Source organism: Netta rufina (genome assembly GCF_964035555.1).
Source record: "Netta rufina genome assembly, chromosome: 2".
In the NCBI taxonomy this organism is placed as follows: domain Eukaryota; kingdom Metazoa; phylum Chordata; class Aves; order Anseriformes; family Anatidae; genus Netta; species Netta rufina.
In genome coordinates this window covers 24,814,482-24,832,039 of record NC_140124.1, presented here as the reverse complement: position 1 = coordinate 24,832,039, position 17,558 = coordinate 24,814,482, and the positions used below count along the sequence as shown (strand labels likewise).

At 37.8% G+C, this 17,558-nt stretch overlaps 1 protein-coding gene across 1 annotated transcript in view; it reads left to right on the top strand.

Moving 5' to 3' along the window:
• CDK6 (cyclin dependent kinase 6) overlaps positions 1-16,568 on the top strand; it is a gene marked incomplete at its 3' end in the record, with an annotated part of 127,310 nt that extends 110,742 nt beyond the window's left edge. Inside the window, exons 6-8 of the mRNA XM_084281537.1 lie at positions 9,660-9,710; positions 13,648-13,783; positions 16,422-16,568. Coding sequence (XP_084137663.1) covers positions 9,660-9,710; positions 13,648-13,783; positions 16,422-16,568 — 334 coding nt within the window. The remainder of the gene's footprint in view (positions 1-9,659; positions 9,711-13,647; positions 13,784-16,421) is intronic.
• Positions 16,569-17,558: the final 990 nt, after the last annotated feature.

Here is a 17,558-nt window from a genome sequence, read left to right as displayed (position 1 = left end):
ACCCCTTGATTAAAACTAATTCCAGTGTTAGAGGCACTCTCAGAGCAAAGTCAATTTTAAAAGTTTTTTTTAGACCAGTGTATACAGTAAATGCTAACTGCCAAGCTTTCCAGAATCATCTGAACATTCACAGAAAACTTGTGAAACTATTAAAAAAAATAATTCTGCATCTCTGAAAATACTGATTTGAGTGGATTTTCACAATGAAATTTCATGCATGCATAAAGCAATAGATATTTCGTGTAGGAGACTGCTTTTATTTCATTTGCATAATTGATGAAGACGAGGAACAGATTTAAACCCTATTGCTTACCTTGGGGTAGGTCCTTGGCTGTGATATAGATATTTAAAAAATACTTCTTTAAAATACAGTATTAAGCACCTTCACACTCTGACTAAATTGTGTCACTTTGGAATGCTGTCTGCTAGATTTTTAAGTGAGAAATAAATTATGAGCTTAATGAAAGCAGTGGTGGAAAATAGCTCTGGCCTGCTTTGGAGGGAGGATTGAGATCTTCTCAAGGAAAATATGGGTAAATTTGTTCACAGGCGTAAGCCTCTGGAAGTGAGGGTTGTCTAGAGCTCCGCAAACACATGCTGCCTGTTCACAGCATTCTGCACAGAGATTTGCACTGTTGCTTATGTGAGTGAAGTGGAGAGGAAGGAGCTCTCAGCTCCTATCCATCCACACAGGATAGTCCTTATCTAACCCATGGTTCAACTACTGCCCTCCAACTCTAAAACTCAGTTGCACAAGAGCAAAGAGGCACAGCAGTTTTGGAGTGTGCAAGTTTTAAAAGGGGATATGAAATAGGTTCAACAGAGAGAATACAAAAAACCAATGTGTTCATGGGAAGAGCATGACTGGCTTGCATTTTTCATACCTGTAGTTCTTTCTGAAGGCTATAAAAATGCAGAATGGTTGTACAATTAAACTTGAAACAGCTGAGTGACTAGATAGATGTAATTTAACTGTGAATAGATGTAATTAATAGATGTATAGATAGATATTTGTATTGATGTAATTTAACAGTGGTGGGATGAGTGTTTAACACACAAGTGGTTAATTCATATTGCTGGTAGAAGTGTCAGTACAAACAAGACGAATGCTTCTTTTTGCACTCTGAGCAAAGACCACACATTTTTTGCCTTTCCCTTTCTCCAAGGCCAGTTGTGTGCGTATTTCTAGAGCTTGCTTCAAATGCTGGGACAGTTTTCAAAATGCCACTGTTATATCATGTTCACTGAGCTGAGATAACTGCTCAGTTATAAACCCTGATGAAATAACCTACAAATCTTCTGGAAAAGCAAAATGTCCACAGATAAGAGAGTTGTGGCGTATGTGCTTAGGGAATAAGTGAAGGACATTCAACCTATCAAGGCTCTTCCATTTAAAAAAAAAAAAAAAAGGCTGGGGGAGAAAAGGAAGTGTTACATGAGGAATGCTGAAGCAGTACTGAAGCAGTTCTGCCCAGGAACAAATGGGATCTGCCCATGTTAGATGATACAACAATGTAATAATACCTGCACTCGCCTTTCTTATTTATTTATTGGCATGCTATCTCCTTCTGTTGGAACTCCTTCTTTTTCTAACAAGATGCTGTGAAACCAGAGCATACTTACCCTGATCCTGGGGTCATTGATGTCTGTGGTAAAGCTCCCTTTTAAGCCAGTGGTGGGGGACAAGGCCCTCCTTTCTGCTCCAAGGCCAGCTGGGACTTTGTAAGGCAACTCTTACATGGAAAACATCAAGTAAATGTTAAGCCCCCCAGAGTAGGATCTTCCTCTGTCCTGTTCCTAAAGGAGCTTTGAAGATGCTCATATTTTCTCTTATTTAAGCTCTGTATCTTTCTCTTTGCTGTACTTTTAATCAACAACTGAATCTATGCAGCAGGCTGCTTTGGTCATAAAGCTGTACACTGTGGCTCTGTTTGGTTTCCCTCTTACTAATGTTTTCCTTTCAGTTATGCATTCAAAGGGAACGGGTATGTCTGCCTGCAAATTTCTTGTGAATTGAACCCCTTTACAATCCTGGCTCTTACCAGGCTGCCAACCTGTATGTTAGAAATGCTCAGAAAATCCAACATTGTGTAATGCAAACATTTGTAGCAAAGCCATGCAAACTTCTCGTAATGAAAACTCACACCAGGGAATGGTAATCTGGTTAGCAATCTTAACACAAAAATGCATTGCCAAAATGATACCAGATCTTTTTTTAGTGTGTTTTCTCTCACTAGCCACATTATTTTCTATTTTTCCTTTTTACCTCCTTTTGGACACCAATGGCTTTTAGCTTTGGACCTCTACACGGGTGGTGTCCTGGAGGCTCACTGAACTGAGTCTTTTCTTTACTGGCTTGTATGTGCAAGTTCAGAAAGCAACTTGCTTTCTCAGCTTCTTAGGAAATAGACTGTATGTGCATTTGAGGGTCAGAATATTGTCTTTATTTTTAGAATTCATTGCTTCATTTTAAATAGGAAAGGGGAGCACATTCAACACACTACAGCACTGGAAGTTTGCAGCACCTTTTCAGAAACTGCCTGTTTTCCTTTTTCTGCCATTGCCTATTGAGTAATACTCAAAAAGTTCATGAGAAACTTCAGAGAAAATAGTCATTATTGCAGTTCTGTTGATGCCTTAGATGTGATTCTAACAATAGTTTAATACTGATACAATCCAAATGATCTTAAAGGTGTTATTCATCATTATGGTACTATCCTACTTGAAGAATGACAAATTTCAAGTCAAAAATGTTGGCGATTTTATTGCAAAACTAAACATGTCTGATCCATTTTTTGTCATATTCTACCTGAACAGTATTTTCTCAGTCCTAATGTGTATCCATGTCATCTCTCTTTTTATATGTAGGAGAAGTTTCTTAAGTTTCAAGTTTTAAGCAATTTGTGATCAAGTTCCACATAAAGTAACTTCTTCCTATGCAGTGTCTGGCACCCACCCACGCAGATATATTATTAAAGGGAAAGGAGAGGGAGAAGTACAAAAAATGTTACATTTAAAATGAGAACTCTGAATTGCACAACAGCTGAGGCAAGTCACTTGTGACTGGAAGTGGGTAACTGTTCAGAGCATGCGATGTTGTCAGCTATGCCCTGTCTTCAGAATAAAGTTTTGTACCATACCATATTCATGAAAACTATTGGAAATGTCATCTTTAAATAGGGATATATGTATTTTCCTTATGTTTTTCCTTTTCATACCTGCAGTACACACTTGTCCAGGGGATCTATCAAAGAGAACCAGTGGTGGGAACAAGAGTGACAAATCAGCTCAGCAATAATCCCTCTGAATAAAGGTTTCCAAAGGCAGTCCAGATCATGTTATTTCTAGTGATCTCATCATTCTAGTTTTAGGTCTTACTTGTTTTTAATTCTAAAAATGAAAAATATTATCTTCATAACAGGTAACTAAGAATCTGACAAAATTGTTTGTCAGCTATTCACATTTTGTAATAAAAAGGAAAATGAAAAAGAAGAATAGAAGAAAATTAAAAAGAAAAAAAAAGAAAGGAAAAAATGAAGAAGCAAAAGAAAGAAGAATAGAAGAAAGAGAAAAAGAAAACAAAACAAAAAAAAAAAAGAAGAAGCAGCAAAAGAAAAAAAAAAAAAAGAGAAAAGAAAAGGAAAGGAAAAAAAAAAAAAAACAACATTTAAATATATCTCTGAGTCACAGACTATGTAGCTTGGCAGGTTTCCCATGGTATGATCCAGGATTCCTTGGCAAATGTTTCTTGGCTTTAGCTTTTTTAGTTTCTTCACCGTCACCTTGTTGCTCTTATTATACACACAGGCATACAAACTCCTAAACTTAATTACTACAACTTGTCCAACTTCAGAAATTCCCTGTGCCACTTTCATGTGCTGCTGCTATAATCTTTCCCCTTGTATTTTTCTTTCCACTATGTCAAATTACAGTGGTCTTTCTTTTACCAGCTTCCACAGCTTGCCTCTCTAATGCCTTCAAAGCAGCAGCTACCTGTTTTGAAATTGCTGCTCTTCTTCCTGGCACTTGTTGCTGCCTTTTCAGCATTACTTGTCCAAAAAAAAAAGTTATACCTCTCCCATCCATGGTGCTCTTTTGATTTTAGGGTGTTCTTTTATGACTTCATTTGGTATGTCTGGACTGTTAATATAGAGACTTTTCACCATGAATATTGTACGTTTTCAAGTCAGTAATCAAGAGATTATCCTTCTTCTTTTTCTGTGGTCACAAGGAAGGTGATCGGATTCCCAGCTGCTGTTTTCACCACTCTGAGCTAATGGACTAGACAAAATCCAGATAGGTATTTTGGAAGCTATTTCTTACTTATCTAGTTCTTACATATCTAGCCTTGGAGGCAATTGTATTGGCAAGAGTAGAATTGCCATAATAGTTCTGTAATGTTTTGGTTAGAAAAATAATTTATTGACTGCTCTTTTCCCCTCCTCAATGCTGTTTTTCTTTACATGAGCTTTCTCCCACATATCCATTTTATTGTATTTTAATCACTCAGTATCAGAAATTGAAAAACAGTTTCCAATCAGAATTTCACTAATTGATTCAAAATGTCAGCCACTGACAAGAAACCTGCTGAACTATTTTCCTGTGCCTCAATGCATGTATTCTTACAGTTAAATTTTTAAATTTTTTGCTTGTGGCTGCACTACAGCGTAGGCTAGAGCAGCATTTATCAACACCTTTAGTTCCAATTCCTATGAAAATTCTAACTTTTCTTACACTAAGTTACAGACTGTCTTTGCTTTGTGGACCACAGGCTGAAAGTAAAGCCTAGAAGTAATGTGGTCAGTTTACAGTTAAACCTCATTTATCTCTGGGGTGTCATTGCATTGTCATTGTATACAATACTTTTAGAATTGCTTTGGCATGTTAGCAGAGTTGCACTAGGGAGAATTTTTTCACAGAGACTTGCTTAGCAAATGTTTATATCTCAGTTTTTACTGAGTAGCACAGACATGAAACACAGTGTCTATAAAATAAAGTACTCAACCTTTCAGGTACCCATCTCCAGTTCAGATAGACGGAATAATCAGTGAAGGTGAAAATCAGCATGAAACAACATGAACTGAGTATATTCATTTGGACAAGAGAAAAGAGCATAAAGTTGGTGAATGGTGAAATCTAATTTGTTCAGCTAAATATAAGTATGAGAGCCTTTCAGCCAAAGGATTAGTGGTGTAAGTCCTTCTAAACTGTAAGCAGATGCTAACATGTTGAGAATTTGTGAGGTTTTACATTGCAACCTTATGTCATGATCCGTACTTTTATTTTTGTGTTATCACAGAATCACAGAGTAGTTGAGGTTGGAAGGGACCTCTTGGAGGCCATCTGGCCCAAGCCTCTGCTCAAGCAGGGAAACCTAGAGCGGGGTGCCCAGGCCAATGTCCAGGTGGCTTTTGAAGATATCCAGTGAAGAATACTCCACAGCCTCTTTGAGCAACCCGTGCCAGGGTTTCGTATTCTACACAGTAAAGACGTTCTTCCTGATGTTCAGGGTGAACCTCTTGTGTTTCAGCTTGTGTCCATTGCCTCTTGTCCTGTTGCTGGACACCATGAAAAACGCCTGGCTCTGTCCTCTTTACACCCTCCCTTCAGGTATTTGTGTACATTGGTGAGATCCCTCTGAGCCTGCTCTTCTCCAGGCTGAAGAGTCCCAGCTCTCCCAGCCTTTCCTCATAAGAGAGGTGCTCCAGCCCCTCCATCATCTTTGTGACCCTCCTCTGGACTCTCTCCAGTACTTCCTTGTCTCTCTTGGACTGTGATGTAAAAAGGTAGATTTATCCTCTGAAAACAGTCATAATGCAGACTCATAGTTAATATCAATTTCATTGTGTAGGTGCATGTTCTTTCTATACCTCGGGATCTTGTTCCATTATAGCTCCTAGCTTGCAGAGATACATGCTCATGGACTCATTTATTTTATCAGGATAGGATAATATGATGTCTCCAACTCATCTTCACATCTCTAGGCTAAGGGCACTCTGGTCCCAGATTAGAAATGAAAAGTTTTTTCCTCCAGTCAGTGGACAGCTTCTTTTGAGAAGCACTGGATAAAGGTCTAGCTCCAAGGAGCTAGAGCAGGACTGGTCAAATAAGACAGACACCTGTAGATGCCCTGAAACATTTCCCTCTCCACTTCTCCTCCCCCTACCCCATCTCCACCCCCGCCCCCCCCCACAAAAAAAAAAAAAAAAAAAAAAAAAAAAAAAAACAGAAATCAGCAACCAACAAAAATAAAAAGTATGGGATCAAGACAGCCTTTGAGACTTCTTGAGCTAATAGGGAAATTAAGTCTGCTTTTTGGTGCAGCATAATTTTTTTCTGTCCCATATTCTTCCTTGTTCAGTTGTGTTTTTTGTAATAGCAATGGTGTTGGAGCCCTGGATTTTGAAGTAAGCAAAGTCAGAGAAGGTTAAGAGGATCAAGGAACCACGCAGAAGCCAAGTGTATTCCCATGTATAACCCTTTCCTCCACTGGAAATGAAAATATCCCTCTTTCCTGAGATGCGCATACACAGACTTTAGGAGTTTGTTGAAGTCAGAGGACAAACACAGCTTCTGTCACAGGAGACAGAGCTAGGTCCATGCCTTTCTCTAGTAATAAAGAAGGAATTCTACAAAATCAATCTTTCAGAGTGTAACCGGTCTTATACAGATTATCATCACAGAGAGGAGAATATATCCCCAAGTAAGGACTTCTGGATTCAGCTTGCATAAATAAACCTCAGGGAGTGAGTGGGTGAGTGAGTCAAGTAAAAGACACAAAGAACAAAGGTGAGATTTTACATTTCTGTGGCTGCTGGGTGTGCTCCCAGTTCACTGGTACTAGGAGAGCTACCATCCACCTTTGAGAGTAGCATTAAAAAATTATCAGCTTGAGGTAGAACTTCCCATACATGGTGTACTGGACTTGCAGTGCTGGCAACTCATTAGTAAAGACTAACTAGCGCCAAAATGTGAGATGAGCTCTTCATACAGCTGCTGATTAAGTGGATCTACTTCCCCAATCATCCGTCCAATATTCCAATTGAACTGCCAGCCAAAATTCATGAGGCAAATTTCATTACATTAGTGGTGCCTAGCCTAGAGTTGGCATTCTGCTGTAGTCATGATGGTGGGATGGATAGGAGACTGAAAGATGAATTAATAATGCTTCATTATGATGAAATATCAAAGTATGTTGGAAGGTCACCTTGTGTTGTATAATTACATATTCAAAAGAATTTAAATTCTTTCTTCAGCCCTCAGTGAATCTGAGACAGCAGCAGCGATGGGAAAAACCTCTCTTAAAAATCCCAAGAATCATACTTGTTTTGGCATGACACTGCCTAAGGTGATTTGCGAACAAAGCTGACTTTGCCAAGCTTTCACATTAACACAAGGTTCAGCATACATTTTAAAACACTAAATCTGCTTTCCTTTTGCATGGATAGGATTATTTGATTGTGTATTTTTGTTAGCTTAAAGGGCCCCAATATTCTAATGCTACAGCTGAAATGAATTTCTCAGAGTAAAGAAGAATGTATATTCATAATTTTAAGAAGTCATTCAAAAAACTTTTAAGGTTGTCATATTGTCTGACTTTGGAAGATAAAGATAGTATCTGCTGCCACAAACAATACCTGGATTATGGCTACTGACCATCCTGAAAATCAGGCTCAAAACTGACAGTAGAAGTAGAAGCTTATATCTGAAAAGTTTCTTTTTCCTTTTTTTTTTTTTTTTTTTTTGTAGAAATCAGTATTGCCAAGTACCTTGAAGCTTATAAAGTACAGAAGCCTCTAAGTATGAGTTGAAACAGTCTTGTCAAAGAGGCTGCTGTTAGTAAATATCATGAATATCTGAAAAGCAGTGCCAGCCATTATTTATCATTTATTCAGAGTCATAATAAATAAAGCCCTTGAACAGGCTACCACATTTTAGCCCGTCAGTTTAAACTGGTGTCATATGGTTTCAAATTGGTCTTGATGAAATTGTCCTCACAGTGTCCCTGCCCAAAGCAGCTTGCAGTGTAAGTTGATAGGACATGACCTGGATGGCAGGTATGAAGGCAAAATGCATGTTTAGTTCATCAGCGTGTATTCCAGTTATTGCTTTGCTCTTTTTCTTGGTGGCACAGATTTCTGCAGGCATTATTATGTCTGAGAACTGTCACTGTTCACTGGGTCTGCTTGGTATATTTGGTGTTGAGCCACAGATGAGCAGTGACATGGAGCTCTACTGTCCATGTGAGAGTTGCAAGATGTATGACAACCATTTCTAATAATTAATGCATGGTTGGCAACAGGAGACCAAATCATACAGCTGCTCCTGCATGCAGGCAATGAGAGACGATGGACCATATCTGAGTACTTCTTGTTGTCTCAGTGTAGATGGGAGAGGTCTTCTCTTGTAAAGGGTAAGATCTCTGGTTATCGCAGCCTTTAAGGACCTTTATCAGAAAGAAGAAAAGGAGTATGCAGAGAGAGGCAGGAGAATTAACCTTTCTTCGGAATCAAAGCCTGAGAGTGAAAACATGGGCATATGCATGGTCTGTCAAGTCCTCCTGCCTCCATTGACTAGTTTGGGAAACTGTAACCATAATCTACAGCTTGCGCTGTACTCCAGAAGAGACGTGTAGCCTGACTACTAGTTGACCCAAGTTAATATTTCAGTTTGCAGCATGTCTGGATTGCATTTCTTGGAGTAATCTACCGTGTATGACCAACCACATCTTGTTGAATGAAAATGGTACGCAGCATCAGGGGCCTGTGCTTCACAGGTGTCCTTAGTCTTGACTGGATCCTTAATCAGCCACCAGTAATCTGCTGGAATCTCTTGGGAGGTTAGACATAAAATTGCACTGTTCATCACACCTTACTGTACTCCAGGCAAAGAAAGCAGTATAGCCATGTAGCCATGCAAATCTGAATTTCATATTTTAGGCACTATGGGGTGATTGTATTTTGTAAAGATATTTTAAGTTGCACTTTGAGAATAAGACGTGTACCGCTCTCTGAAAGCATTTTTAGTCACTGTGTTTTCTGAACACTTTTGGAGATTCCACCTATTAATTTATGTCTTTCCTGAATATATCTTTATTTATGCAGCAGAAGTATTCCTCTCCTTCAAGGTAAATTCTGTATTGTTTCACACTCCATTCTTTACAGACCTTCATAATTGCATTGTCATTTATTTGACCCTTTAAACTTACGAGTACGTTTCTGATATACAATGAATTTAATTTTGAATTTATACCATAATAATACATCTTTATTATATTTTAATGAATTGCATGACATTCACTCTGTTTTTGTCTCTTGAAACAGCTGTTTAAGTATGTTTTTTATAATCAAAAATATTTTGTTAATGATATAATTCAAAGGATAGTATTAGCTGAGAGAAACTTATTTCATTCACATTAAAGGACACAAATTCTCAAAAGTAGCATATTCAAAAATATGTTTCATCTGCCCTGTTTTTTTTATCAATTTTAGTAGGAACGTGAAAGGTACACTTACAGACTGGATAAAGCATGAAGGCAAAAGAAGTGAGGTCTCAGAAAAATAACATGTTTTCAACCTACATTGGCAGCTGTCAATGGCAAATATAAATTTATATTAATTAAAGCAAGTCATATCCTAAATTTTTTTTTTTTTTTTCAGACCACTCTTCCGTGGAAATTCAGATGTTGATCAGCTAGGAAAAATCTTTGAGTAAGTAATATCTAGTTGCATTATGTCAGTATCTGCTTAATATTGAAACATTGTGAGGTTTTTGACATGTTTTTAATGCAATAATGTGTCTAGAACAAAGTATTCCTAGAACATATTTCCTATTGCTACTCTATGCAACCTGATATTTCCGTGCATTCTGTGTTAGAGTGGGAGGAGGAAGCAACATGGAATATAGTTCTGCAGAACTAACAGCCATCATCAGGAAGTTATGAGAAACTTCTGTTTTGGGCTTTTTAAACCTCTTAAACATATTGTGTGTATACTATTCATGGATTTTCCCAAAGTTAGATTCAGGAGATTCTCTTCACTTGCAAAAAAAAAAAAAATGCAGAATTTTCATTTTTCAGTAATTTCTTTGTAGATTTCAGAAAATAACATTAGAACCCTTTATGACTATAATTAAACTGAAATGCTGAAGATGTTTACCAACAGTTTCTTCATGGAAAAGCCTTCTGTGCATAAGAAATAAGAAGGTAGCTATTAAAAATATTGCACAGCCTGTTAAAATGTGTAACAGTCCAGATAACTGTGAGAGCAGAAGAAATATCAGCATACAACATGTTTGGTTGGAATTAACTAATTGGCTTTATTGTAAAACCATTTTAAAATTCTAGGAGTTTGTGTTTTTCTTCTTCAGATATATAGGATATGTTGAGGAGGTGGAGAGGCTATGAAATCTCTGATGCTTAAGAGAGATTAACTCTCTTCAAAATCATGTTCTTATTAAAAAATAAAATAAAATGACTGATATTACCGATACGATAATTAAGTAGGAATATATCTTTCTTTTTCTCATAAAAGCTCTTCAGAGCAAGGAATGGCTCTGAATTTACAAGAACTGTGTAAATTTAAGATCCAATGTACACGGCACGTCATTAGGAAATCAGACCCATCTACAGCTGGTCCCATGCTACAAAATGAGTGCTCATTTACCTACCTCTCTGTCTTCCCTTTTATATGGGGGGGCTGCAGGAATCTAGGGATCTGCATGAAAGCAGAAACAGGGGGAGAGAGAGAGAGAGAGAGAGAGAAGGTTGAAACATTACTCTTTCAAACATATTTCAGAGACAAGATAGTAAAATTTCTAGGGAAAAGAGCTTAATTGGAATAAATAATGAATTTCTTTGTTTAGCCATGTTTCCAGTTCACAAATCATAACAGATTTGTTTCTAAGGATTTTCATTATTTAATATGAGGTTCCTAAATTGCAGGTCTTGATTTCACACAGTTGACTTCCTTTTCCTGCATACCATACCAGTGTATGTGACTCACTTGCGTGGTTAATTTGTCATGCGCTGAATAGCTCTTCCTGCACAATCCAGAAAAATCAGTCCTTAAAGTTTACTTTTTCTTCTTCTGCCAAAGCTACTCTTTTAGTCTTACAAAGTTCTGCTTTATTAAACAAAGACAGTTTGGATACATGCAACATATTTTTAATAATAATAACAATAATAATAAAGACATAGCTGTGGTTTATTTAAAGGATTTTTATTTGTTTATTACATTTAAGGAGAAAAATCCAAATTAATTGGGATAGGATTAAATGGGGTCGATAGCAGCAACCTCCGATGGGATCTTTTCATCCCTAGGGGGCGAGATTACCTGTGCAGAAAAGAATTCATCAAGAAAAGAAAATGCCGTGCTAATTTTAGAATAAATTCCTTATTACACGTTTACTTAAAGAGAAAGTTTGCTTTTGTTTCTTTTTGTGCAGTTCTCCTTAAATAGTTCAAAAGTCTCTTGCTTGGGTTTGGGGGTGAGGGGGGGTATGCTAAATAGTGTTTATTTTGTGTTTTCACAGCTGGAGAACCCCCTACAGTTAGGCATAGTTCTTCTTGTAGGACGATTGTTTCTTTCTACAGTAGTGAGTCATTCTCCAGACTAATTTGGACAGAAAGTAGTTTCAGGATTTTCATGCATGCTGGACTGATGTATTCTTTCAGATAATCGGGCTGTGGTCTACCTTTGTTTTACATGTGCGTTCTGATCTGCGTCAGGTAAAATTCCACTGCGTTTGAGGGTAAATCCCTAGGAGGTGGCCCAAAACAATTTCCTGCTTTTCCAGGACACCGTCAGCGTGTGGGATGTCCTCACAGATTTCAGGGTAAATGCCGCAATGGTGTGAGCAGACTTGTCTCTCATTGTGATCAATGGGAGTGGAAAGTACTCAGCATTTCTCAAGACCAGGCCTGAACCTTTGGCAGGAGGTGAAACTCATCCAAGATACTCCCAAACTTAGTCACTGAAATGGTAGTGCTACCAGACCAGAGTGAGGGCATCTACTCAGACATTCATTATTAAGAGTTTTGAATACTACGTGAGTGTGTAACTAAAAATATCTTTCCTTTCCACTCTTGGTCTTCTCCACCCTACCTGCCTGACAGGCTGCCTCCTCGTTTCTTTTTGTTAGTTTTGCCTGTGCTTATTCTGCCCTCTTCATGCTCTCTCATGCAAACATTAAAAAAAATGGGACTAACCAAACACTTTTGAATGGCAGGCTAAATGTCATGGTTATTTAAAATATTTGACTCCCCCATCCTCTTATGGTGCTATTTGTGTTACATTTAATACAGGTTCAGATCCTTGAACAGCTAATCACATAGCTTTAACCACTGTGGCAAAGAGCATTGCCCCATACTCCTGACATACCTGTGGTTATAAAAAATAATAATAGTTTAATTTTTCGTACAGTTTTAACTCATCTTTTCCCAAGAGTTGTGATGTTTTCTGATGTAGTAAAGCGAAATTGTCCTGAGATTTTAATTGCTTTGCCCTTCTAGTCATGCAGTGTTGTTTGTTTTTTTTTTTTTTTAGCTGAGCCAAATTAGAATCTAAAACCTATGTAGACAGAGGTGTAATTCTACCAAATTCAGTGAGGTAACCTACGACTTACATCAAAGTTTTTGACCCTAGGCTTCACCCAGTCTTACCAGCCTCAGTAAGAAGAAAGGTCAATGCTGCTCCCTAGTGGCATTGGGCTTAGTGCAGACCCAAGTATTTATGGTTCCTTCTCCTCTTACCCTGTCAGCATTTCAATTAAAAATCTCAACTTTACAGGCTGTAAAGATTGATTTTCCATAAAATCTGACAAGTACTGTGTGGTCTTTTCTATAATTTCCATCAGAAATTGGCATTTCACCACTACAAACATTAAAATCAAACTAAAACATGAAATGTATGTGACATGATCCAACATTAGAGGTTTACCTACTATTTCATTTATTTGGGTTTTGCAATCTTAGCATACTTATTTAATGAGTTTAAATACCTTCTATAGTTTAAAGTAATAAAGACAGAAATTATAAAAATAAATTCAAATATTTTATTAAAGGGTAAAAACCAACTAAAATACAATGGAAAGTAAAGATATAAAGAACTAGAGTCCTGTGACACTTCTGAACTGAGACTTTAAAACCTGTATTGTGAAGCAAATAAATTGTTTAACTTTAGGCAACAATTCCTGCACATAGCTTTGAAGCATTATGAAACATCCCTTTTATTGCCTTACCCTCATCTTGACCCATACTCTTCTCTCAGTCCCTATTCTTGTGAATAAAGGTCCTTGCATGCAATTCCCCTTTGAAACTTACTGCTTTTAATCATCCTGGAGTGACATATGTTGCACCATCCAGTCAAGAGCTGAGCAAATTTCTTCCAAAGCACTCAGTCTTTTTTCAACAAAAAGACTCATAAAATTGAGACCTAGGCCAGAAAACTGTGCTGGCCACATAATGATTTCTACATTGAAGGCCTACACTCATCACCCTCTATTCACAGTGATCAGTGCCTTACTGTACAACTAATCTCATTTGAACCAAAAGACTTACTCATAAAGTAAACTGCTACTCGGTATATTCAATACAAAGGGAAGACTGTGTAAATGTCCAGACCTGACGTTACGTTTTGCCTTTCACAGTGTAATTGGACTCCCAGAAGAAGAGGACTGGCCTAATGATGTTGCCCTTCCAAGAAATGCTTTCGCTTCCAGACCTGCACAACCTATTGAAAAATTTGTACCAGATATTGATGAACTGGGCAAAGACTTGCTTCTCGTGAGTTTCCGTTTGTTGTTCTCCAAACCACATGATTGATAGCCACATGCCAAGAAACATTTATATTTCCATTTAATGAGCTTATTAAAGAAAAACTCAAAAGCAAGTAGGCAAATTCATGTAAATCTATGAAACATCAGTACAAAGACACCACCTTTGACTCATGAGGTGTCAAAACTGAGAATAGTTGGAGGCTAGGAAACTGCCAGGCAAGTACATGTTCTGCATGTCTTTATACCACATGCTTTGATCCTCCTTGCTGACTGCTGTTGTGTCACTGATTCAGCAACTCTTGTGGTATAAGCCTGAGCTGAGTACAGAAACTGATCTACCATTTTTCATAGCATAGTGGGCCGAGTGCAAAGCAGAAAATAGGCTGTAGAAGCAGATTACATCTGCATGCCTTCTACTGAATGCTGGAAACTTCCAATTTGGAATTCACCAATTAATCATTGCCTCTTAAACATGGCAGGATTGAAAAGAAGCAAGCAAATTGTGCTGGTAAAGCTGGTAAGATTGAATTTAATTAGATTATTTTCAACATTTCTGTAGATATTTTAGAAACCTTGACCCTCAAGTTCAGTCTTGGAATTGAATATTGAGAATGGTCTTGCCTCAGAGTTCGCCTTTTGCTGTGCTTGTTGAAATCTAGCTATATTTGTTCTCTGGAAGCCTTTGAAAGAACTTGGTTCACTTGAGCTCAGTAGAGTGGGGTCAGTGCAAATCTTGAAAGATTTGCTGCATCCCTTCAAGGCGTTCCTAGCTCCAGCCAAATTATCTCTATATAACAGCAGGTCATTCTCCACTGTCCTTATAACTGCAGCTGTGATAAAGTGGACTGCATCTGGACACTTGAAATGATGGGAGAAATGCATCTTTTGTGCTTGCAAGCAGCTTGGGAATGGAAGCTAGACATGGGAAAATAACAAGATTTTGAGAACAACAAGGACTGAGCATGTCAATGAGCTCAGTGAGTGTGAGACATTGATGGGAGGGAAGAAGAGAAAAATACCTGTGCCTAGATGGTGAGGTGGGAAGTTGTTACTGTTAGACAAAAAGATGAGAAGTGGAATCCACAAATGAAAGGGAACAGGAAGTCACTGAGTTATATTTCAAGAATTAAATTATATAAATTCTGTTACAAGAACAGAAAGTGCGAGCTGGATCTGTTAGACAAGGTTACTAGGAGGAAAACTCTTTGGAGGTGAATCAAGGAAAGAATAAGAACAAGGTATAAAACATAAGACTATGGGGAGATTTCTGAGCTGGCTGGACAAAGGCAGGGATACGGATCTTGAAAAACAGCAAGCAAAGTAGAGCTAGGAAGAAAAGGGAGAATTTCCAATGGGATGATATGAAAGCTTTATGAGGGGACCTCAGAATGGAAGTCTACCATCACCTGAACATAAACAGTGGAATTAGAATGAAAAGCAGGGAACAAAAATGTATCTGGAACAAGCAAGCAGGGGTTGGAACAAGGCAGAAAACATTTAATTTAAGAGGAATAGACCCAAGATCTGTGATCACTTTAGCACAGCTCTGAAATGGCTGAATGAAATGCAATTTAAGGTTGTCATTGCTCCTGTTACCTACAAAAAGTGGAATCCCCTACTTCCATCTCAAAGTATATATCTGTCTGGGAGTGTTTGACACACTGACCAGCCCTGCTGCTGTCATTATTGTGGCAGAAAGCTGTGATCTAAAGGTTTCACCTCAGTGATAAGTCATGTGGATATTTAGTTATTAAAAGTCACTGCAAGAGTCCAAGATTGCAGTATGCCAGATCCTATACAGACACAGAATAAACAAACAGTTAAAGCTCAGATAACTAAATTACAAAACAACAATACTGTAACATTAAGTCAGTGAGAAATATAAGGAGACAATAGTACTGACCAGCATGAGGAGCAGAGCTTTCAGCACACTTACAGACTGGCATTGATGAATTTTGAATGTTCCTTCAGATTCTTCTTTTATTTCAGCATAATGGAAATGTTCTGGTTTTTGTTTTTGGTTGTTTTTTTTTGGTTTTGTTTTTGTTTTGGGGGGGTTGTTTTGTTTTGTTTTTCCAAACGATGTAGGAAAGCAAACACAAAACATTAACATACAAAGGGTACGAAGTCAAAGACTCAACACCTATAGAAACATTGAGCTTAGGAATTAACATAAACCTTATAACACAGAATCACAGAATTTCTAGGTTGGAAGAGACCTCAAGATCATCGAGTCCAACCTCTGACCTAACACTACCAGTCTGGGTTATACCCACAGAAGACGAATATATTGAATACTGGGGGGATTCAGAAGCTATTCATGAATAGTTGCTCCCTGTAGTCTGTGAGACAGATGTCCTGTGCATCTGAATTCAAGAAAACCTGAATGCTGGGTTTGCCTAGACTATGAATATCTTAATTTTCAAACTTGGTATTTTCTATTAGCTTTGAGGATGCTATACTGTAACCCGACTGCTTGTTTTAATATGCATAACATGCAGCAACTGCTGTGACCTGTGACCCTGTTGTGCCTCATACTGATCGTAAATTGACAGTGACATGCATAAATAATTGACAGTGACTTGCAATGTTAGCAATTATAACTCTACATTGTAGTTAAAACCAACTTCTTTTCATACTTACAGAAATGCTTAGCGTTCAATCCAGCCAAGAGAATATCTGCCTATGTTGCCCTGTCTCACCCATACTTCCATGATCTGGAGAAATGCAAGGAGAATCTGGACTCTCACATGTCATCCAGCCAAAACTCCAGTGAGGTGAATGCATCATAATGCTGACTGAAGATGAACCTATAAATGAACAAGACATGTAGCTGACAAGGCCACTGACCCCTATAAACCACATAGCTGTTCTAGTGAAGATCATTATTTGGAGGTTTTAAACACCTATCTTTTATTTTGGGATTGTGATGTGCTTATCCAAGGAAACCAATCTAGTTTACTTTCATCAGAGCGATGCAAGGAACAGGGTTTCGACCTGCTCCCATTGCAGCTTTATGTTTGTTTTGTTTTTGTTTTGTTTATCTACCTGGGAAAACTCCAGACGAAGAGAAGCTGCTGACCAGTTTTGCTGCCATTTTATCATTTTAATATTGAATGCTGCCAGTGTGGAGTAGGATGATCAAGTCACTGCCAAAACATGATGCAATCTCTCTCTCTAGCTGCTGAAGCATGATTTGGTACTTTTATTATTATTATTATGTGATCTCTTAAAGTGATATTTAAAGAATGGCATTGAAATATCAGATCTCTGCAACCTGCAGTTAACTGATACATACATTAATACATCCAGCTACTGTGCATTGTAGACTATATGCAGGTGCTTCCCCAGTTGAAAACTTGGATGGATTATTTTATCATTTAATTGCTCTATAAAAATAATAGTGATGATGGTGTTCATAATAAATGTCTCAACTTTTAGTTTTTTCTCATACACAAACAAGTTATTATCCAGTTAAGTTTGTGTGCATGTTTCAAAAGCAAGTATTTTAAAGAAACTTATAGGATCCTGTTCTTAAAGATCCATTCAGTTTCCACATAGTCAGTTTGTGTTGGAATACATGCACATTCTAGCCCATCATCTAACCCATCATTTCTCCCTGGAAACAGCTGCAAGCACATTTTCTCTATCTTGTTCTGAATTTTCTGGTATGCAGCTCAAAGACATGAGCAGAGCCAATGAAAATGAATACAGGTTTGTGCCTTGAACTTGTTCTCATTATCAGCTGAAAAGGAACACAGACAAAATATTTCCAGATTAGA